This window comes from Cervus elaphus, chromosome 19 (assembly GCF_910594005.1).
Source record: "Cervus elaphus chromosome 19, mCerEla1.1, whole genome shotgun sequence".
NCBI classification, from domain to species: Eukaryota; Metazoa; Chordata; class Mammalia; order Artiodactyla; family Cervidae; genus Cervus; species Cervus elaphus.
Genome location: NC_057833.1, coordinates 14,798,469 through 14,822,992, shown reverse-complemented (window position 1 = coordinate 14,822,992; position 24,524 = coordinate 14,798,469). Strand labels below are relative to the sequence as shown.

At 39.9% G+C, this 24,524-nt stretch overlaps 1 protein-coding gene across 2 annotated transcripts in view; it reads right to left on the bottom strand.

Moving 5' to 3' along the window:
• The window catches only part of PPM1L (protein phosphatase, Mg2+/Mn2+ dependent 1L), a 320,839-nt gene that overhangs the window by 74,883 nt on the left and 221,432 nt on the right, over positions 1-24,524 (bottom strand). For both annotated transcript variants that reach the window (XM_043873747.1, XM_043873748.1), the window contains exon 2: positions 21,625-21,799. In XM_043873747.1, coding sequence (XP_043729682.1) covers positions 21,625-21,799 — 175 coding nt within the window. The remainder of the gene's footprint in view (positions 1-21,624; positions 21,800-24,524) is intronic.

The following is a 24,524-nucleotide window of genomic DNA, read 5'->3' as shown; positions in this document are numbered from 1 at the left end:
GCAATGACAATAGCAGTGCCTCAAGTGTTAAGCACTGGCTTCAGAGAATATAAAATGTTGTTAAAAATTCATTTGAACCTTACTATCACACTATAATGGGACATTGCCCAATACATCAAGCCATATTTTAACAATGTCCTTTCAGGTACTTTAATAAGGAAAGTATCTGAGATGATGCCTAAGCTAGTCTTGCCCTCTAAAAATGTTTGCTGTAGAATAGTATTTCTCAACCTTGGCTGTGTACTTGGATCACCCTGGAAGATTTTAAAAACACTGAGGCCTGGGTCCCACTGCTCAAATACTCTGATTTAATGGACCTGGGTGCCAGACTGGCCATAACACTCCCCCCACCCTCCACCCCCCACTGCCCTGCCCCAGGGTGATTCTAGTATGCTGCAAAGGTTGAGAAATTTTGCTTGAAGTAGAAGTTCCAAGACCTCAGCACTATCAATATTCACTAGCACAGTACGGTACTAAGTCACTTCAGTCGTGTGTGACTCTTTGCGACGCTATGGACTGTAGCCCTCCAGGCTCCTTTGTCCATGGGATTGTCCAGGCAAGAATACTGGAGCAGGTTGCCATTTCCTTCTCCAGGAGATCTTCCCTGACCCAGGGATCAAACCCGTGCCTCTAAGTCTCCTGTGCTGCAAGCGGGGTCTTTACCACCAGCGCCACTTGGGAAGCCCCTGGTGGCCAACCTTTGGGGCCAGATAATTCAACATTTGAAGCCAGATAATTCTTTACTACAAGGGCTGTCCTGTGCATTACAGCATATTTAGCATCATCCCTGGCTTCTACCCACTAGATACCAGTAGCCCTCACTCCCACTCCCCTTCCTCAGTTGGGACAACAAAGAACACCTCTAGACATTGCCAAATGCTGGAGGAGGTGGAGGCAGGTTGGAAATTGAAAACCGCAGCTGTATACAGAGAGTACTATAGTAAATGGATTTGACTACTTGAGGCTGGTAGAAAACAATTCCTGACAAATAAAAGCAGGGTATAAGAGAACCTCACTCGAGACTCCAGGAAGTAGGATCCAGCGGGTACCAGGGAACAGGGCCCTCATTGACAAAGCACGGAACACAGCCGAGTGCCCCCCAAAGCTGAAGCGACGTGGAGAACTGCTGAAGATGCCATACATTCAGTAACACGTCAAAATCTCCATTTTAAAAATCAACACAACCACAGGATTTACAGATTAGAGGTGGATTTGACTGTATCTGTAGTATTTGACCTCATTCCATTTTGTAAAGCTTTCGAGTTAGGGGGGTGGGGGTGGGGTGGGGGGTGAGGGAGTTGGCGGGTGGGGAATCTGCTAAAGTCTTGTCAACAAGCAACTATTTTTAGACAAGCTCATTTTCTTTGGTGGCTCTGAAATACTGATTTTCCCTACCGGGGAAGGTTTACAAGGAAGTACAGTCAACCAAAGAGGTTTGAAGTTACTGACATTACAACAAAAAGGGAAAATTAACCCACCTAATTGGGTTACCTAATTATACTCTGAGCACTAGAGCTTCCTGCATTTTATTTGCAAATGCAATTACACCAGGCCCATAACACTCTCAGGTATGATTTTAAAACACACACAGGCCTGAAGACGAGTAGGCAAATTTGGCTGTGTTTATTTCTTTCTATTTACATGGGCCAATACTTTTCACAAGCTAAATCTTAAGTGCAAAAATCAAATACATCTCTAATTCTGTGAGGGCATTTTCATTTTTCCTAGTCCCTAACCTCAGATTGAATTTTCTATAGGTCAGAAAGCAATTTGAAGAATGGAAGGTTAAAAATGTATGAGTTTTTTTCAAAACATTTTAAACAAATCTAGCCTCAAAGAAATAGTCCCTAGGAAATGAGGGGACAGTTATTTGTTAGTTCCATCCATGTTTTTCTTCTACAAATGCTGACACAATGAAAGACTCACTCATTTACTGCTGTTTTCTTTAAGAACAAAGAACTTAAAGTAGAGGAGTTTGGTAGAAAAGCAGAAGATCACAAAAAAAGGGAAATCAGGGCATTGTAAAAAGTGGAAGAGAGAGGCAAGATCTTCAGTGACTGTCTCATTTTCACTTTTTCACTTTTTTCTTGTGCAATAGAAGAGACAGCCAAGAAGTAATAAAGAAAGAAGAGGAAACTTTTTTTTTTTTAACTGAAGATAACAGCTGAGTCAAATACAAAAAAAATTTATTGTTATTCTACCCATCCATTTTAAAAATAAACAGAACAAGTCATCGACATTTTTAATAAATATAAAAATTAAAAATGCAATAAATTTTAGAACAGCCATTTAAATGAAAGAAACAAAGAGAAAAATAAGGCGAGGGGTGGGGAGTGAGAGATTGTTGAAAGCAAGAGAGAGATGGAGATGAAGATGACAGCATTACCAACTAGAGGATAATGCCTTAATTTGAAGGATTCAGGATACTGCTGAGAAAACTAAACTGCAATTTCACAACTATTGAGGTACTCGAGTCTTAGGGTCTGAATGTTTGTATCCCCCCTATGAATTCTCAGGTTGAAATCCTAATGCTTCCATGATGGTATTAAGAGATGGGCTTTTGGGGGTGATTAGGTCATGAGAGCAGAGCCCTCATAAATGGGATGAGTGCTCTTATAAAGGAGGCCTGAGGGGGGGGTACTTTTTTGCCCCCTTCTGATGCCTATGTCAGAAGCTTTCTCTATCTCCTTTATACTTTAATAAAACTTTATTACACAAAAGCTCTGAGCGATCCAGCCTCGTCTCTGGCCCCAGATTGAATTCATCTCCTCCGGAGGCCAAGAATCCCGCGTCTCATCGTTCAGGAACAACCTTTCATCTTGGGGGCTCGTCCGGGATCCTTCAGGACAAGATGGGCCTGACAATCTATGTGAGCCTACTTCTGCTGACTCCAGAAATCCTGAGTCTGCCATTTGATCCTCAAGACAATGCCTTCCTGTCCTGGGCTCACTCCTATGCTGCATTCCACAATCGGTCTAACTGCAGGGTCTGCGGAGCACTCCCCTCTTCATCAGTGGAAGGCGTCCCATGGTGGACATCTCCACTTCAAGGAAAAGACTTTCTCCAAGTCTGCGAATACATTCGACAACAATCACATGTGATGCCTCTGCTTCGTCTGATGACATCTAACAACCCTAGAATGGACTGGTGCAATACTCTGTACCTTAACTACGGACATAACATGACTTTTAATTCTGATTGTTTTGTTTTTGCTGTTTGGTCCGTGCATCTGTAACTGTGTAACTGGATTTGTTTCTAGTAGCATGAAAGCTTTTAAGTTACAAATGGTTGCTCAAACTCCTGCTATCACTGCAGCCTCTCCCGACTACTATTTGGGGCCCCGGATCAGACATCCTCACTATGAGGATTAGGAGAATATGTTGCCTCACCAATTTAGGGACAACGCCCCTTGTCAGCTCGGAAGCAGTTATGGAATGAGAACAACGCCCCTTTTCCCTAAGCAACATAATTCTCCTAAAAGAAAAGTGGGGAATGAGAGAGTCATTTCCTAGGCAGGTTGATAAGAAGTCTAGGGGTCCCCAAGGAGAGAGAGGTCTGGGATATTCAAGGAGGAAGAAAGGATAAACTTTTTTACTTTTTTTCCTCTACATTCCTTAGGATTATATAACAATAATGTATCCTGCCTGAGGACAGTCTTTGGATTAAACCCTCTGGCTAATTCTGTTATCTTAAAATGTAAATTATGGGAGTAGGTCTGGTCTTTACAAGGATGTATCCTGCCTGAGGACAATCTTTGGATTAAACCTTCTGGCAGCTGTGTTATCTTAAAATGTAAATTATGGGAGTGGGTCTGGTGAGGTCTTTACAACCTCCAGACATTCTTTGGATTCATTGGAGAGTATATAACTCCATTGCTAACACTAGCAAAGGGGGTACTCTTTTGCCCCCTTCTGATGCCTATGTCAGAAGCTTTCTCTATCTCCTTTATACTTTAATAAAACTTTATTACACACACACACACACACAAAAGGAGGCCTGAGAAAGCTACATAGCCTTTACTCCATGTGAGGACCCAAGAAGTCAGAAGAGGGCCCTCAGCTGACCATAAAGGTACCCTATCTTGGACTTTCAGCCTTTAAAAACCATGCAAAATAAATTTCTATTGTTTATAAACCATTTACAATGGGGTTACATTCTGATCAATCCATTGTAAACGGAAAATACCATTAAGTTGAAAAGGCAATTAATACATCTACTGAACATCAAAGCTTGGTCTAGCCTACCCTAAAAGTGCTCAGAACACTTACATTAGCCTGGGCTTAGTCACTCTGTCATGTCCAACTCTTTGTGACCCCATGGACTGTAGCCCACCAGGCTCCTCTGTCCATGGAATTCTCCAGGCAACAATACTGGAGAGGGTTGCCATTTCCTTCTCCATACATTACCTACAATTGGACATCTCAAATCATCTAATACAAAGCCAATTTTATAATGAAGTGTTGAGTATCTCATGTAATTTACTGAATACTGTACTGAAAGTGAATATGAGAATGGCTATCAGCAAAAAAAAAAAAAAAAAGAGAATGGCTATCAGCAAATTAGTTGTTCACCCTCATGATTGTGTGGCTGGCTGGGAGCTTCAGCTCGCTGCCCTGCCCAGCCTCATGAGAGAGAACCCTACTGTGTATGTCCAGCCTGGGAAAAGAGAAAAATGCAAAATTAAAAGTCCAGTTTCTTCTGAATACATATCACTTTTGCACCATCATAAAGTCAAAAGATTGTTAAGTTGAACCATCGTAAGCTGCGGGCTGTCTGTATTTTATTGTAGCAACCTGAACAGACTACAGCACTGGGCATATGTGAAGATGCTCCAGGAGGAGATGTCTTCATGAAATAGAGGAGACAGAAGTGATATGCAAAATGAGAAGTTGACGGCATTGCTTTTGCGCCGGTGAAATGAAGCTGAGGTATGGGAAAGGAGGCTGGGGTAAGCACCCTACGGCCATCTGGTGCTGAGCGCAGGGCTACACACTCCAGCTTGGGTTTAGAGAAGTGGGAATGTAGGTAGTCATTAGGAAATTAGAGGAAAAGATGATGATACTGGAGAGAGGAGATGAAGGAGCTGGCAGAGTCAAAGTAGATATTTTTACAAGGCAGACTGTGGTAGCCTGCCTCTAAGATGCCCTGCAAGCTGAAATCCACGGGGTCACACAGAGTCGGACACGACTTAGTGACTGAACAACAGCAGGGACCCTGGTAGCTCAGTCGGCAAATAATCCATCTGCGATGCAGGAGTATGCTGTGTTTAGTTGTTCTTTGTGACCCCACAGACCGTAGCCCGCCAGGCTCCTCTGCCCATGGGGATTCTCCAGGCAAGAATACTGGAGTGGGTTGCCATTTCCTCCTCCAGGGGATCTTCCCAACCCAGGGACTGAACCCAGGTCTCCCACACTGCAGGTGGATTCTTTACCATCTGAGGCACCAGGGAAGACTGCAACCTCGTGAGAGAGTAACCAGCATTCTGGACCCTCATAAGGCATGTGAGATAATAGACATTTATTGTTTTAAGCTACTAAGTTTTGGTACTTTTAAGTAAACTTGTAGATAAATAATTATTTATTGTTTTAAGATACTAAGTCATTTATTAGATAGCAGTGGTTAACTAACACATAGCATTAGAAAACGTGAAAACAAATATACAAAAACATAGTACACATACACTAAACTCAAGGGACTGCTTTTCCATCTAGGGCAGAGCATGGAATGAAGAGAAGGCTGACAGAGCCAGTATTTTGGTGATTTCAGTTGTGCCCTGGGTAAGAATCAAATTAACTTATGCCAAGTGCATCACAGTAAATCCTCTCTACCATGAAAGCGATTGGAAAATACACCTATATACCAAGCCAAGTAGATGGCAAGTTAAGTGTATTTCCTATAAAGTTGTTTAAAGACTTCATTTTTATGCTCACACAGCTACCTCCTGTGTAGCATTTCACACACTCCCGGTCCCACTGCACAGGGACCAGAAGAGCCAAATGCAGCCCTGACCTGAGCCCTTTATCACTTGCCCTTCCCTGGAGCTGCCCTGATGCCAAGGTGTGCGATGTCCCCAGAACCCACGCAGCTCTCAGGCACACACAAGCCAGAAGTGTGGGTCAGCTAATGTCTATGGAGCTCCCCTTGACAAACAAAGGCACGAGACTGGATGTTAAATGCTTCCGCCTTCACCTCCTGGTAGAAAGTTCTGAGATGCCAGTCCACTCCACACTCAGTGGAGACCAGCTCCACACTGTGTCCTCATTCTGGCTTTCCCTTCTCTTTCCCTTCCTTCCTGGTTCACTTCCAAGCGCTCTCACTCCTGCCCCTTCGGTTACATTCTTAAATTGGTGACACACACAGTAAAGAATCCACCTGCAATGCGGGAGATCTAGGCTTGATCCCTGGGTCAGGAAGATCCCCTGGAGGAAGGTATGGCTACACACTCCAGTATTCTTGCCTGGAGAACCCCATGGACAGAGGAGCCTTGCAGGCTACAGTCCATGGGGTCACACAGAGTCAGACAGGACTGAGCGATCAACACTTTCCCTCTGGCCTTTTGTTTCAGCCTCTGCTCTGGGGAAACTCAAGCTGAGACAATGTTGCTCAATGTCCAAAGTACAATAGGGAGCTTGTGAAAAAGGCTCTGTAAACTTCAGCATTAGGAGTTGTCTCCATGGAAAAACACTTTCATTTTGTCTTTTCTTTATGGTTAGTGCATTTGTTTCCTTCCTGTTTTTTGTCTTTGATTTTCTGTTGTTATTTTAACATTACTTTTGCATGTATGGCAAATCCAACTTTCAGGAAGCTAGTAGGATATAAATAACAGACATGTGATTTGTGTCACTCCCTTAATAAGAAGGATTGAGATCGAAGGAACAGAGAAGGCCCTGGCTCAGAGAACGAAGAAGCCAGCTAAGGTGTCCTTTTGAAGCACCTCTTAGAGGAAAGATTTATAGAGACAGTACTCAAGATGAGCAATAAATTCAAAGGGAAAAGACCTCTAACTGGACTGTCCTGCCCCATTTCTTAGATTCTCAGCACTTAGCCAGAACCTGGCACACAATAAATGTTTGTGTTGAATGAACAGTGATGGTCCTAGGGATTTCTCTGTAGCTGATTTAGTTTCCTTTGACTGACTGCAGAACTACAAGAGTACATTCAGGTGCTTGCTGAGAGTCTATACTACAGAAACTCCATCAAACCAGCCTCGGAGATGGCCTTAGCCACACAGCCTTGTGACGAGGACATTAACAACAGGAGAAACACAGGGAGTATCCCTCTGGGCACTAGAAGGTGGCTTAAAAACAACGCCATTCAGGAGGCAGTTTACCAGATGAGACGTCAGAGTATCCAGCAGCTCACCAAGATTGAACTTAACATTATAGCAAAATGACATTAAATGGCAGTCCAGCTGCCTCCGATTACAGATCTTCCGAATCTGAAAGTCAGCCAGAGGATACATCTTCCTTACTTCTCACCACTACAAATGGATGGTCACAGTACATTAGAAATTTCAGTGCTTTAAAAACCACCTATCGTTCCCTTCATACTGAAAGTCTTACCATTAACATGGAGTTCATGAAAACTTATTATGAGCATTCCAACAAGGCCTCACAGAAGCTCGGTTACCAAACTCCCATGGTACAGAAAGGAAGAGATACAGATGGCATCGACACCCTGCCTCTAGCTGGTCAATGCAGTCTAAATGGTGACCACCTGGTACAATTATTTTCTTTGAAGTAAACACATTTTCTCCAGGCCTCGTAATCAAATACTACTTCAGAGCAGGTAGTAACATTACTTCCTTTGTGACAAACAATGACAACTTGATTAGGAAGATAAACACAGCTCCAGTCAAATGTGTTCATCACCAGAGGCAGCATATCTTCATTCTAAATCTCAGTGTTAGCCTGTTTCCAATATTCTCAGCAAAGTTCCCTAAAACTTAACGTTTTGTTTGCCCACTGCAAAACTTGGATCAATGTATTCTCAGAGTGCATATGAGGCCTTTTATGAAAAAGATAAGATGAAGTTGGAAAATGTGATTTAAAAAAAAATAACTTCCCATCATATTGTTTTTATAAAATTTAGTCTGAATTATTATGTTTTTAGGGGGTAGGGGTGAGACCTCATAAGAAAACAGGTGATCCTGATAAGTATATTAATATAAGCTAATTAAGTTATGACCAACCTAGACAGCATATTAAAAAGCAGAGACATTACTTTGTCAACAAAGGTCTGTCTAGTCAAAGCTATGGTTTTTCCTGTAGTTATGTATGGATATGAGAGTTGGACTATAAAGAAAGCAGAGCGCCAAAGAATTGATGCTTCTGAACTGTGGTGTTGGAGAAGACTCTTGAGAGTCCCTTGGACTGCAAGGAGATCCAACGAATCCATCCTAAAGGAAATCAGTCCTGAATATTCATTGGAAGGATGATGGTGAAGCTGAAACTCCAACACTTTGGCCACCTTATGCGAAGAACTGACTCATTTGAAAAGATCCTGATGCTGGGAAAGATTGAAGGCAGGAGGAGAAGGGGACGACAGAGAATGAGATGGTTGGATGGCATCACTGATTCGATGGACATGAGTTTAAGCAAGCTCTGGGAGCTGGTGATAGACAGGAGAGCCTGGCGTGCTGTAGTCCCTGGGGTCACAAAGAGTTGGACACAACTGAGCGACTGAACTGAATTAATATAAACTAAAATTAGTTGGAGAGTGACACAGAATGTGGAAGGTGATGTTGCAGCAGAGGTTAAGAATAGGTCTGTACAGATGGCCAATAGGCACATGAAAAGATGCTCAGCCCCACTAATAATCAGGGAGATACAAATCAAAACTACAGTGAGGTACTATCTCATACCACTCAGAATGGCCATTATTAAAAAGTCTACAAATAATAAATGCTGGAGAGGATGTGAAGAAAACAGAACCCTCCTACATTACTGGTAGGAATGTACATTGGTACAGCCACTATTGAGAACAGTATGGAGGTTCCTTAAAAAACTAAAAATAGAGTTACCATATGATCCAGCAATCCCAATGCTGGACATATATCTGGAGAAATCTCCAATCTGAAAAGAAACATGTACCCCAGTGATCATAGCAGCGATCTTTACCATCGCCAAGACTTGGAAGCGACTTCAGTGTTCATCAACAGATGAATGGGTAAAGAAGATGTGGCGTACATATACAACGGAATATTATTCAGCTATAAAAAGAATGAAATAATGCCATTTGCAGCAACATGGACAGACCTGGAGATTATCATACTAACTGAAGTAAGCCAGAAAAAGACAAATAGCATGTGATATTGCTTATCTATGAGTTCTAGAAAAAAAAGAAAAAATGTATAAATGAACTCATTTGCAAAACAGAAAGAGACTCACAAATGTGGAAAACAAATTTATGGTTACCAAAGGGGAAAGGGGAGGGAAGGATAAATTCGGAGTTTGAGATTAACATATATACACTACCACTGGGGGCAGGAGGAGAAAGGGACGACAGAGGATGAGATGGCTGGATGGCATCACCGACTCAATGAACTTGAGTTTGAGTAAACTCCAGGAGTTGGTGATGGACAGGGAGGCCTGGCGTGCTGCGATTCATGGAGTCGCAAAGAGTTGGACATGACTGAGCGACTGAACTGAATTGATACATAAAATAAACAAAAAAGTCCTACTGTATAGAATGGGGCACTATATGCAATATCTTATAATAAACTACAATGGAAAAGATTATCAATATTATAAACTATAAAAGAACTACTTTGCTGTACACCAGAAACACAACATTGTAAATCAACTGTATGTCAATTGATAAAAATATATTTTCAAAAGAATAGGTCTGTATAATAGTAACCACAGTTACTGAGCAAAGAAGAAAAAAAGCATCACACAATAAACCTGCCTTTAAAACATGCAACTGATGTTATAGTTCAAGATGAACAGTTCAAGAGATTTATAGGTTCTCTTACCATTTCCTGATTTATCTAAGAACTTTCTCAATCCCAAATCCTATCCCTTCCTCCTCTACCCATTCACTATCCCCTGAGCACACGCAGTAGCCCCTAGTGCCCTGTACTGTAGTTATCTGTTCCTACCAGTGTGTCTCTGGCCTCCCAGCACCACACAAGTGTGCACACGAACATGTATGCCCCCACACACACCTGGAGTGAAGGGCCATGTGGTCATCTGGGCATCCCCAGCGGCAGGCACGGTGCCTGGTTCCTGGGCACTTAGTGTTTACAGAGTAAAGAAGGAAATGAACCAGTGAAAGTTAAATGAACTGGACACAAAAGCCACACGTTGTTACAGCTGCGAGAGGCATAGGATGTATCCAACCCGTTGTCCTTTGTTTTTTTTTTTATGGTAAATGAAACCAAGCGGAGAGAGCTGCAATGTCTTGCCACAAACACGGAAACCAATCCCAGCGCTGGTGAATCGTGCATCTGGATCCTTTCCAACAGCCATGGCAGATAGTCCCCTAGTTTGTAGATGGCGAAGTCACTCTGTTTAGTTGCTACTCCTTCGCCCTTTATCTTTTGGCCTTTTAAATCCATGCTATAACGGGAAAATATAAGAATTAAATGAAATTCAAATCATCTTGGTTAAAAAGACTGGTATTATTGGCCAGAAAAAAGTTGAGTTTGTAAGTAGATTTTAACTAGCTATATTCGTCCTCTGCTCCCACTGCTATATGACTAACAGCTGGCTGCATTACAGAAGTCTTCATCAGCTTCTGGTTAGTCATACTACCATTCTCATCTTTTCAGATAAGAAAGAGACCTCCAAATTCAGGTGACATGAACTGTGACATGGTGACCAGGACTGAAACAGGAATAAAAGAGAGGGGCCAAACTGAAAATGTTCAGAGGTTCTGGGGACGCTAACTGTGGCATATCCATTCAGTAGGATACTATGCAGTCTTTATCAATTACTCTTATGAGTGGCTTGTTAGAGCACTGAGAAATATGATTATATTTCATTGTTAACTGAATAAAAGGTATCAAATGGGGCACAAATTATTAAAATGCAGCAAGGAAAAATGACTAGAAATAAATATACCAAAAGATGGTCATTATGTTTCGGTGGTAGAATTACAGCTAATCTTTTCCTCTTCTATTTTTTCACAGTTTAAAAATGTTCTAAAACATATTTATATTACTCTCATAATGGAAAAATCAAACATATAACTTTTTACATAAATTTAAAAGTTTGTATCAGAGGTTACACAACCAATATTAAATTTTCCTTTATAACATTTTTCTTAAGTTTCCCCGTTCTTCTCTTCCTTCCAAATCCTGACAAAGCCTCTGGTGAGAATGTCTTCTGAGCTTGGAAATAAGGTTGTGGTTGAAGACATAAATTAAGGAAACCTAAAGCCACCTTTTCCCTTAGGACGTGTTTGAGAAACATACTGAGAAATTCACTCTATTTATTAGAGTGAAGAACTTCCCGCAAAGGCCTTTTACTGCACTTTTTATGTTCTTGGAAAACTTGGAGGGCCCTAAATATTTCACAATCTCTTTCCTGGGTTTGGTTTCTCGATGTGTATTCAATTTTTTCTCTATGATGGTAAATGGCTTTCCTTTTGAGATCAGTGGTTACTCTGACACTAACGGCTCAATTAAATCAGAGATATAACTTCTAGGTACCATCTATATTAAGAAGAAGAAAATAAGCTCGATAGGAGGGACCCCTCCTGCTACTTCCTAAATTGCTTACAGCACATTTGCCACCCTTTTAAAAACAAAAAGTGCATTACAGTACTTGGTGTGTCTTCATGGCAGGTAGCTTTGCTGGGGCTCAGCTCTCAGGAACTCCTACTGGAGGACTGCATCAGGCAATCACCAAGCAAAGGCTGACAGCTTCATGCTGTCCCTCCTTCCTTCCTTCCTCTGGGAAAGTTGGACGTGACTGCCTGACACTTGTCGATGGATCTGTGGGCCCCCAGCCTGAACTGATGCCCAGATGAACACAATAAACAGCTGACTGAGTTCTTTCCCTACCTCATCTGCACTGTCTGGCCCACTTTTTACCTCTAAGTGCTCTTTCTACGTGGTAGACAGATGTGTTCCTCGGAAAGCTGTCTAGGTTTCTAGTGGACTGTAAGAACAAATAAAACCTTTGCCGGTCTTAGATTTAACTCTGAGAAAGAGATCAAAGCATCAACTTCGGCAAATGTTTCCAGACCCAAAACAAGATTCCCCTGCTGGAGAGTCCACCCACTCACGAGCAGACTCAGCTCTTCCCAAAGGGAAAAGGAGGTGCTCTCTACTTCTGTTTCCCATGCCTTGGGGTTCTTGAGTGTGCAACCAAGTATCATTCTCAAATAAATGGACCTGTTCTTCTCACAATCCCCTCAAACACAAGGCATTACAAGTTACACTACTTTATCCTTGACAAGAGAATGTGTAGATTATTAATTCATGCCCAAACTTTAGAAAAAAATTATAAAAAATTTGAGGTTACTTAGAGAGACATAACCTGGATAATCAGGGTGGTGTGGTCACTCACCTAGAGCCAGACATCTTGGAGTATGAAGTCAAGTGGGCCTTAGGAAGCATCACTATGAACAAAGTTAGTGAGCTATTTCAAATCCAACTGAGCTATTTCAAATCCTAAAAGATGATGCTGTGAAAGTACTGCACTCAATACGCCAGCAAATTTGGAAAATGCATCAGCGGCCACAGGACTGGAAAAGGTCAGTTTTCATTCTAGTCCCAAAGAAGGGCAATGCCAAAGAATATTTTAACTACCACACAATTGTACTCATCTCACTCGCTAGCAAGGTCATGCTCAAAATTCTCCAAAATAAGCTTCAACAGTATATGAACTGAGAACTTCCAGATGTACAAGCTGGATTTAGAAAAGGCAGAAGAACCAGAAATCAAATTGACAACACCTGCTGGATCACAGAAAAAGCAAGGGGATTCTAGAAAAAATCTACTTCTGCTTCACTGACTACGCTAAAGCTTTTGAGAGTGTGGATCACAACAAACTGTGGAAAATTCTTAAAGAGATGGGAATACCAGAACCACCTAACCTGCCTCCTGAGAAATCTGTATGCAGATCAAGAAGCAACAGTTAGAATCAGACATGGAATGACAGACTGGTTCAAAATTGGGAAAGGAGTACGTCAAGGCTGTATATTGTCACTCTGCTTATCTAACTTATATGCAGAGTACATCATGCAAAATGCCGGGCTGAATGAAGCATAAGTTGGAATCAAGGTTGCTGGGAGAAATTATCAATAACCTCAGATATGCAGAAGACCCCACCCTAATGGCAGAAAGTAAAGAGGAAACAAAGAGCCTCTTGATGAATGTGAAAGAGGAGAGTGAAAAAGCTGGCTTTAAACTCAACATTCACAAAACGAAGATCATGGCATGGCAAATAGATGGGATGGGGAAAAAATGGAAACAGTGACAGACTTTCTTTTCTTGGGCTCCAAAATCACTGTAAATGGTGACTGCAGCCATGAAATTAAAAGATGCTTGCTCCTTGAAAGAAAATCTATGACAAACCTAGACAGCATATTAGAAATCAGAGATATTACTTTGCTGACAAAGGCCCTTCTAATCAAAGCTATGATTTTTCCAGTAGTCATGTACAGATGTGGGAGTTTGACCATTAAGAAAGTTGAGCACCAAAGAATTGATGCTTTTGAACTGTGGTGTTGGAGAAGACTCTTGAGAGTCCCTTGGAGTTCAAACCAGTCAATGCTAAAGGAAATCAACCCTGAATATTCATTGGAAGGACTGATGCTGAAACTGAAGCTCCAATACTTTGGTCACCTGAAGTGAAGAGCCAACTCATTGGGAAAGACACTGATGCTGGGAAAGATTGAGGGCAGGAGGAGCAGGGGGTGACAGAGGGTTAGGGTTAGGGTTAGGATGGCTTCATTGATTCAGTGAACAAGAGATTGAGCAAACTCCGGGAGATAACCAAGGACAGAGAAGCCTGGCATGCCATAGTCCATGGGTCACAAAGAGTTGGAAATGACTGAATGACTAAACAACAAAGAGAGACATGAATAACATACCAGCATAAAAGTAAATAATGAGAGAAAAAAATTCCCTCTTGGGCTATTTCAACCCTTCAACTTTTGCCCACTCTGTGTGCGGGCTAAATCGCTTCAGTCGTGTCTGACTCTCTGCAAACCTAGGGACTGTAATCTACCAGGCTTCTCTGTCCATGGGATTCTCCAGGCAAGAATACTGGAGTGGGTTGCCATGCCCTCCTCCAGGGGATCTTCCCGACCCAGAGATCGAACCCAGGTCTCTTATGTCTTCTGCGTTGGCAGGTAGGTTCTTTACCACTATTGCCCACTATGATAAACACTAAATACTTAGGTTAATGATGCTCTCTGAGACAGTGTGGAATGCTATTTTGAATCATGCAACTCTTTTCCTTGGAAATTTCTTTCTGCAAAATCCAATCTATTGATATGTGTATGAACTTGTACCTCCATTCAAATAAAAACATTAATGGATCAAAAGCAAACCATATTTCTTATGCTAGATTTTGCTTAGTATTAATAAGTGCTAATAAAAAAATCTAAGCAGTCTTACAAAATGCTGGAGAGGGTGGGGAGAAAAGGGAACCCTCTTACACTGTTGGTGGGAATGCAAACTAGTACAGCCACTGTGGAGAACAGTGTGGAGATTCCTTAAAAAACTGGAAATAGAACTGCCATACAACCCAGAAATCCCACTGCTGGGCATACACACCGAGGAAACCAGAATTGAAAGAGACATGTGTACCCCAGTGTTCATCACAGCACTGTTTACAGTAGCCAGGACATGGAAGCAACCTAGATGCCCATCAGCAGATGAATGGATAAGAAAGCTGTGGTACATATACACAATGGGATATTACTCAGCTATTAAAAAGAATGCATTTGAATCAGTTCTAATGAGGTGGATAAAACTGCAGCCTATTATACAGAGTGAAGTAAGTCGAAAGAAAAACACCAATACAGTATACTAATGCATATATATGGAATTTAGAAAGATGGTAATGATGACCCTATACAAGACAGCAAAAGAGACACAGATGTAAAGAACAGTCTTTTGGACTCTGTGGGAGAAGGCAAGGGTGGGATAATTTGAGAGAATAGCATTGAAACATGTATATTATCATATGTGAAACAGATCGCCAGTCCAGGTTTGATGCATGAGACAAGTGCTCAGGGCTGGTGCACTGGGATGACCCGGAGGGATGGGATGGGGAGGGAGGTGGGAGGGGGGTTCAGGATGCGGAACACATGTACACCTGTGGCTGATCCATGTCAACATATGGCAAAAACCACTACAATATTGTAAAGTAAGTAGCCTCCAATTAAAATAAATAAATTTATTTTTAAAAAATCTAAGCAGCCTTAACAAGAATACATGAATGATGGCTCAGAATCTTTCCTCCCAAAATCTGGTTTTGCCTCACTCATACAGTCTCACTCATATCTTACCAACAAAAGCATGCCTGAGCAAATTCATGTGCACATGCCATAAAAGCTAAGTGACAGTTGTCTTCTAGTCAGTTTTTAAACAAATTACATTGGATGTCTGTGAAGAGGAGAAAGGCAAATGAGCAAGCAGAAGATTCATGAAGCAGCTATGTGCAACCTTCCAGAAACTATGGCTACCTGAGTTTTCCATGTCAAAAGACCAGAATCATAGTTTTAGAAATGGAAGACATCTATGAGATCCTATTCACACCTTCCATTTCTAGGGAAATAGGCTTTAGGGAGGTTTGGTGACTTAATCAAGGTCATATACCTGGTTGGCAGCAGAGTTAGGAACAGAATCTGGGTCTTCTGGCTCCAAGCACTCTTTCAATTATACCACAAAAATCTTTATTCCTCTAATAGTCTGACTTAAAAATAAACCAACCGGATGAAAATCTAAAGTGGTTTAAATTCATACAATTCCTATTTTTATATACAGAATGTAATTAACATTATTGAACTTTTTCTCTGTGAATGAAGGTCACTGTTAAGCAGATCGATGATGTCAGCTCTATAATGCAGGGTCTGTGAATGCTGATTTGAATTACAGTGTAGGGCCATATGATGACTACTTTTTATGGATTTACTCTTTGCTGTTATTCCTTGCTGCTCTGAGGCTTTGCTCTAAGCATCATCCCCTTCCCTACCTTCTAATTCTAAATTCATGTTTTTGAAAGTCTGTTGCCTAGAGTAATATGAAATGTAGACAAAGGTATATATTCACTGCAGCGTTATTCATAATAGCAAAACCAAAAACCATAATCATCCAACATAAGAAATGTTTGAAAGTGAAAGTGAAGTCACTCAGTCGTGTCCGACTCTTTGCAACCCTATGGACTGTAGCCTACCAGGCTCCTTTGTCCATGGCATTTTCCAGGCAAGAATACTGGAGTGGGTTGCCACTCCAGAAATGGAGTGAGTAGCAATTTCCTTCTAAGAAATGTTTAGTGAGTAGCAATTTCAAAGAATAGAACATTATGCAGCCATTAAAATTATCTTCACATGAAGAGGTTTTAATAAAATGAACCACTTAGATAATAATGTTAAGTGAAAAAAAGAAAGATATAAAACTGCAAGATATGAAAAATGTACAAAATCTCAAATCTCAAGAATGTTTAGATTGAGGGAAGTACACCAAGATTGTTCACCATGGCAGGATTACAGATCATTATTAGTCTCTTATTATACCACTATATATATTTCTATTTCTGTAGTAAAAATGTAACACTCAATTTCAGAAAAAATAATAATAAAAAATGCATTATATTGGAACATATAACCTCACTGGTCAGAAATATATAAAATAATAATATATAGATTCTAGATGAGACTCTACAGCTCCTGTGACACGGTATGGCTACATGTGGCTTTAGCTTTCTTCCCATTTTTGGCTGGCTTTCAAGTCTGTCAGGTTGCTGCAGAGTTGAATTGTGAATAAGTAAGGCATTAGGATAGGTATGTACTTAAAGAGGGCAAGAGGATACTGAGAGAGAGAAAGAGAAGGGAGGGAGAAAAGGCTGTGAGTCACCGCTTCTGGACAAGCACTGAAGGACTTTTTTCTTTTTGTCATTATTCGGTTTTAGAAGTTTAGCCACAGATGACAGCAACTGTCATTAAGTTACTCAGGCTGATTTATCAGTGGATGAGCATTAAAGACAAATTAACCTCTCTAGCTACCAGGAAGTTGTCTGACTAGCAATTAACTACTGCCTAAAACTGGGAGAGCTGACTTAAAAATGTGAGGAAGTAAAACTGGGGAAGCATGGCAAGAAGCTAAGTGGTTCGAAGCTAATGAGTGGCTTAGTGGAGGATGTTTATATTTGAAGGTATTGGATACTATTTCCAATTTTCTGTCCTGATTCCTTTGTATGATGATGACTTTTTTTTTTCTGTTAAAGAGCAGTAACTTCATATTTTCCCTTCTTTGAAATAAAATCATTCATATATTCATATATGGGAGGAGGAAGCAGTGTTTTGATTCACAACACACAGCAACATTCATTTATTCATGCATACACACAGTCCCCATCAAACGTGTCACCTCATGCAGGAATGACAAAGGGCAAACTGAGCCTGGAGTGAATGATTTAACAAATAGATGCTGTTTGACTTCTCAAAGGTTCTGAAGATCAGTTTTAAAATGTGCCTCTGCCTCTCCAAACACTACATGTCAAGAAAAAAACTCAAACAGTACTTTTAACTGGTCTGAATGACAGACAACATCTGTATCTGTTCTTATTCAGCATTAGTGACATCTGCAATAAGGATTAAGGACTTGCCCAAATATTATGTAATTTATCATAATACCCCTATGAGATTTTATTAACCCAACTTCATACATGAAGAAACAGAGGCCTTAGGCATTAATCATGCCAGTTTTAAGCCAGAGCAAAGGCTGGAAATTCAGATCCTCTAACTGATCCTGTAGCTATTACCACTGTTTGATGCTCCAGAATTTATTGATCATTAATTCCATGCCAAAGTATTTGTCCCTAAGGGTCATACATAGATTAATCACTGCTCAACAACAGTGCAGGTGAGTGGAAAATAATTCCTGAAGGAGGAAATGTTGAATGGTGGGAGGTGGCAGATGATGTTTACTCTCACCTTGGTGTCCCCTTGGGCCCCCTTCATCACATAGGCTGCATCACTCTTCTCATGAATCCACGTTCATTGTTAGTCCTTCAGGGTCTAGGCGAATGCCCTCCCCTAAAGAATTCCACTGAAAACTTGAGCCACTTTCACTGTTCCTTTTCTCCACATCCCCTCAGCTTAACTTTAACAGATTATGGATATTATAGAGTGTACGTATTCCAAATGGTCAGCAATTTTTCTCAAGAAGCCATAAATCTATGTTTTAGCTAGATTTTCTCTAGAAGTCATAAATCTATGTTTCAACATAAACATAAAACATAAACTATGTTTTAGCTAGATTTCATTATGCAAGATCTCTGTTTTCTACATCTCAGTTTCCTCTCTGCCGTTTCTACGCTCGCCCCTCTTTCTTACAACTGCCAAGCATGTTGCTGTTCATTCCACAAACGCCAACTGAGTGAATGACAACTTGCATGAATATGATGACAACCCAGCTTGATTAGTAGTTAGGAGGCTGGAGTTCCAGCTCTATAACTAACTGTGTTACTTTAGACAAGTCACAGTTTTCTCATTATAGAATGGTAATGGACAATCCTAAAATTTACATGGATGCATAAAAGACCCAGAATTACCAAAGCAATCCTTAAGGGGGAGAAAAAGCAGGAGGCATAACCCTCTCAGACTTCAGACAATACTATAAAGCTACGGTAATCAAAACTGCATGATATTGGCACAAAAACAGACATATGGATCAATGTAACAGAAGAGAAAGCCCAAGTATCAACCCACACACTTATGGACAATTAATCTTTGACAAATGAGGCAAGAACATACAATGCAGAAAGGACAGTCTCTTCAAGTGGTGTTGGGAGGGTTAAACAGTCACATGTAAATCAATGAGGTTAGAACGCATCCTTTCACCATACACAAAAATAAATTAAAAATGGCTTAATGAAATATAAGACATGACAGCATAAAACTCCTTGAGGAGAACACAGGCAGAACATTCTCTGACATAAACTGTACCAATGTTTTCTTAGGTCAGTGTTCCAAGGCAATAGAAATGAAAGCAAAAATAAACAAATGGAACCTAATCAAGCTTATAAACTTTTGTACAGTAAAGGAAACTAAAAAAGACAACCTATGGACTGGGAGAAAATATTTGCAAATGATGTGACCAGTAAGGGCTTAATTTCTAAAATAGACAAACAGTTCACATAATTCAATAACAACAGCCTAAGCAACTCAATTGAAAACTGAGCAGAAGACCTAAACAGACATTTCTCCAAAGAAGACATAAAGATAGTCAATAGACAGGTGAAAAGATGCTAATGTTGGAGAGGATGTGGCAAAAAGGGAATCCTTTTATACTGTTGGTGGGAATGTACATTGGCACAGCCACTGTGTTAAAGTGTGGAGGTCCCTCAAAAAAATAAAAATGGAGTTGCCATACGATCCAGCAATCCTACTCCTGGGCATATACCTACCCAAACAAAACTATAATTTGAAAATACACATGCACCTCAATATTCATATGAGCACCATTTACAATGGCCAAGACATGGAAACAGCCTAAACGTCCACCATCAGATGAATGTACAAAGATGTGGTATACATATATACATATATATGTGTGTATATAAATACACACACAAAATGGAATGTTACTCGGCCATAAAAAAACAATGAAAAAAAAATGCCATTTTAGCAACATTAATGGACCTAGAGATTATCATACTAAATGAAGTAAGTCAGAAAAAGACAAATAGCATACGATATCACTTATATGTGGAATCTAAAATATGACACAAATGAACCTATTTATGAAACAGAAACATGCTTAGAGAACAGACCTGTGGTTGCCAAGGGGGAGGGAGAAGGGGTTGAATGAACGGAGAGTTTGGAAATAGTTGATGCAAACTAGTATATATAGAGATAGATAAACAAGGTCCTATGATGTAGCACAGGGTACTATAATCAATTTCCTGTGATAAACCATAACGAAAATGAACATGAAAAAGAATATATATCCACATATAACACAATCACTTTGCTGTACAGCAGAAATTAATACAATATTTAAATCATCTATACTTCAAATAAAATTTAAAACATGGTTATGGGGACAGGAAGCAGATGGACTATTTGAGTTCCATAATCTCTGAGAAGCTTGAAACTTTAAAAATTATTTTGACAGGGCTGGTCATAGCCTTACATTACTCCAATAGGATGAGAGAGGAGATGACTGAGCATTCCAAAGAGAAGAATGTTAAAAACAAGACAAATACAGACGCTAAATAACTAAAAGCCCAACAAGCAGAAGAAAGTCACCGTGTCTTTCCCACAATCAATAAAGCAAAGAAGAATCAGAGAGAGTAGTGATGTCCTGGGCAAGCCTAGACATGTGTATCTACCCTGCGAATATAAACAGGTTAGCAGTCTGAATGAAAATGTGGACAGCTTAATCACCACAAAAGGTGCATCGGTGGTTAGGCATGTGCAGAAATTTTTTTTTAAAGGTTTGCTCTTCTGTTTGCTATTTAAGCTTGAAATTCAATGTTAAGAATGTCAGCACTAAGACTGTTTAGATCGTGTGAAAGAAATAAGATGCATAATAACAATTCCTTTGTAGAAAGAGAAACAGAAGATGCTGGTATTAAAAGGGGGATTAATACTACTAGTGTTTAACCACTAGAAACCTATTTTCCCATACTTCTTAATCCATTCTGTGGAAGGGTGGGATGCAGAGGTGGTATGATCATTTTAATCAAGATATTTCTCCTGAATAAGTTTAGTTTTATTAAAGATTTTAATAATTCCAAGTAATATGGCACTGGTTTCATTACAATTAGGTTTTAGCTGACAGACCATGTAATAGATAAAACGGTATTACAAGGGAGGTCAATCCAGGCCTTCATTAGTAAGTTCCTTCATTAAAAACCTCTTTTCGATAATATGAACTTACAGAAGGCAGTAAACCAAAGTGTCCAGTGTGGTGTTAGGGGCTAGGATTCATCTGAGGAACTAAAGGAAAAGAAAGTCAAGTTCAACTTGAAACTTCAGGGGAAAAAATGGTACCTCTTTAGAGAAGAAAATTTCTGAAATTAAAAAATAATACTTGAAACAACTAACAGTTCTTGGATTATTGGATGTAAAAGTTTTCAGCTCACATCTAAAACTGAAGTGACACTTTAAAAGATTAAATCAGTAGAAGCACATGGCTGATAAAAGGGCAGAAAAATTCCATTTAAAAAAGAACAAAAAATTTTAACAGGATTTGATATTTAAGAGCCATTTTTAGAAATCTCTTGATTAAAGTCTTTGATACTAAAACTTCAGAGATGAAATTTACTGCTAATCCATGTTATATAACTTTGAATCCAGTCTACCCTTCATCTTCTATCAAAGAAAGGGACCTAAATGTAACGAAAATCTAAAAAAAAAATTTCTTTAGGAAGAAAACATTGTATGTGTGCATGCATGTGTGTGTGTGTGTGTATGTATTAAAGACCAACATACCTGCTTCATCATAGGATACAGTCAATTTTTCTAGCATTTCTCGGTCAATGGATAGAATCTGCTGCTCAAGGATGGTCTGGTAAGATAATACACTGTTTTCTTTGTCTTTCTCGTAGTCTTGAAGGTGCTGTTTAAGGGCCTCTGGGAGTCGAGATTTTACATATTCAGCTGCTGTCTGCAGATAAAACAAACAGTGAACCCCATTAGTATTTCTCATCTTAGGTTTTTCACTTCCCTTTAGGTGCTGCAGTGAGAACTCCAGAGTACTGTGGAACCAGCTCTTTACACAAACATGTCCTTGTCACTGTTGTTGTCATTTTTAGACTCCACTGTACCAAGTTTAGGTGTCAAATACACAAAATCACAGACTTTTAAGAGTTTTCCACCAGGTTTAAAGGTATAAACGATGCGGAGTGGCATTTATGGAGTGAGACCTCAGAGTTTCAACTATTCCACTGAACCTGGAAGGCCCAGTGATAGTAATTCTACTGGAGATAATCTGACTCACCCTTGTCTAGAATACAGAAGCTAGTAACTCATCTGAGCAGGAAGCCCTACCATGCTGAGGCATCCACATCTCTGCTTTGCTTTCTTGTTCTCTGCTCCTTAATGCTTAGGCAGGAACTCTTGTGAAGCAAATAAAAAGGAAAGCCCTCTGCAAGGGTTAATAATGGAATAATAGGAGAAACAGAAAATGAAGAGATCTAAAACAATGATGCCTCAGCCTGAACAAAGAACTGTTTGCCACTAAAATATCTTGGCCTTTATATATGTATATATGCATATAGAAATATATATTTTATTATATGTAAATAATATATATATATTATTCTGAACTTTTTTCCCTGCTTCTGGACTATCTGCATAATAAACTCTCAACTAGTGACACCCAAAATCACACACAATGACTTTAAACCAAGCAACCGAGCTTCCCTTAAGAGGTAGGAAGGAAGACATCTGAAAAAGATCTTCCCAAAGATTCTGATACATTCTTCTGCTGGACTGAGGCCATAGCACACTTTTCTCCCTTCCAGCTGAGAATCACAGTTAAAGTTAAGTAGAACTTCAAGGGAGAAATTAAGTAATAGAGCAGCATGTATGACTCAGAAGAACTGAGTTCTTAAATTCTTAAAACACATCTCCTGAGAATACCAAGGGTGTTGGCATCTTCTTATAGTGCAGCCCTGCATCATACATAGAGGGTCTAAAGTTGATAAAATAAATGAAGGCATATATATATACAATTTATAATTATATTCACAATTACTAGAAAACTAAAATAAAAGAAATTGTTAAACAGTATTGTCTCTGGGGTATGGCCCCAGAATAAAGTGAAGACACATTTACATATTTTTAAAAAATTCCCATAATTAAAAACATTATCTTTAAAATATGTTTTTTTGGGGGTAACTTTTGTAGTTTTCCTTCTAAACGTTAGCACAATTTAGGATGGAAAAATAACTTGCCAGAAGAATGACAACTGACTCTCAGGAAAAACCCACTGGGAAGTGATGGGAAAAACTATATTTCAGTCTTCAGAGCAGCCAAATATAGCACACAACACTTCACTTCCAGATTTATATTTAGATCCACCAAGTTGGTTGCTGATGAAACTACAACTTTAAAATATCACTCGTTTTCTCTGCCAGCTACCTAGTGCAGAACAAATACAATTATCCCATAAAATGTAAATTGACTCAGCACATTAGTGCAACATATTTAATTCTAGAATTTAATAACAATTTTCTACTGACAATGGAAAATGAAGAAACACACTGCAAATAACTATTCAAATAGTTATTTGAATAACTATTTCAGAATTCACACTACCTTGCTCTTCAGTGTAACACGTGTCTTTGATTCTTTTCCCTTGGAAATATCTATGAGGTACAAGAAATAATTCCGTAATGTACACTGAAAAAGTAATGTACACTGAAAAAGTTTTACTGAAAGCAAACCACACATTTTCTTCCCATTGTGTCCACTGACATACTCTTCTAATTAAAATCGTGATGTTAAGTCTTGGAACAGAGCCAATATTTTTTACTAAAGTGGAGTTAAATGTTGGCATTTCATTTCTAAAACAGTATCATTTCATGGACAGTCAGCCCTCTGTATCTACAGGTTCCAAATCTGTGGCTTCAATCAGCTGCAGGTGGAAAATATATGGAAAGAAACCTGCCCCATCAGTCTGGGTGAGTGCCCTCGGCCAGCACCAGGGCCCCTCCAACATGGCCCACAAACTTGCCAGCATGACTAGGCACCCTTGGCGGGCACCAGCATACCCCCACAGTGGGTCTCACCCTACGGGTCATACCAGAACATCTGCAACAGTGGCAACCAGGCCTTACAGCCAGCCCGAGCACCAGCATGCCCACAGCAAGGGGACCGTTGTCTTACACCATGTACAGTAATGAACTCAAAATGGATTACAGGCCTTAAAAGGCCTGAGACCATAAAAGCCCTAGGAGAAAACACAGTCAGTATGGTCTCTGACATTGATCTCAGCAATATTTTTTTGGCTCTATCTCCTCAGGCCAGGGAAACAAAAGCACAAATAAACAAAAGTAAAACAACATCAAACTAGAAAGCTTTTGCACAGCAAAGGAAACCATCAACAAAACAACAAGACAACCTACTGAACAGGAGAAGATATTTGTAAATGGCAGATCTGATAAGGGGTTATTGTCCAAATTATATAAAGAAGTCATACAATTCAATTTTTTTTTAATCCATTTAAAAAATGGGCAGAGAAACTGAATGGACATTTCTCCAAAGAAGACATACAGATGGCTGGCTAACAGACACATGAAAAGATGCTCAAAGTCACTAATCATCAGGAAAATGCAAATCAACATCACAATGAGCTATCACCTCACACCTATCAGAATGGCTGTCAT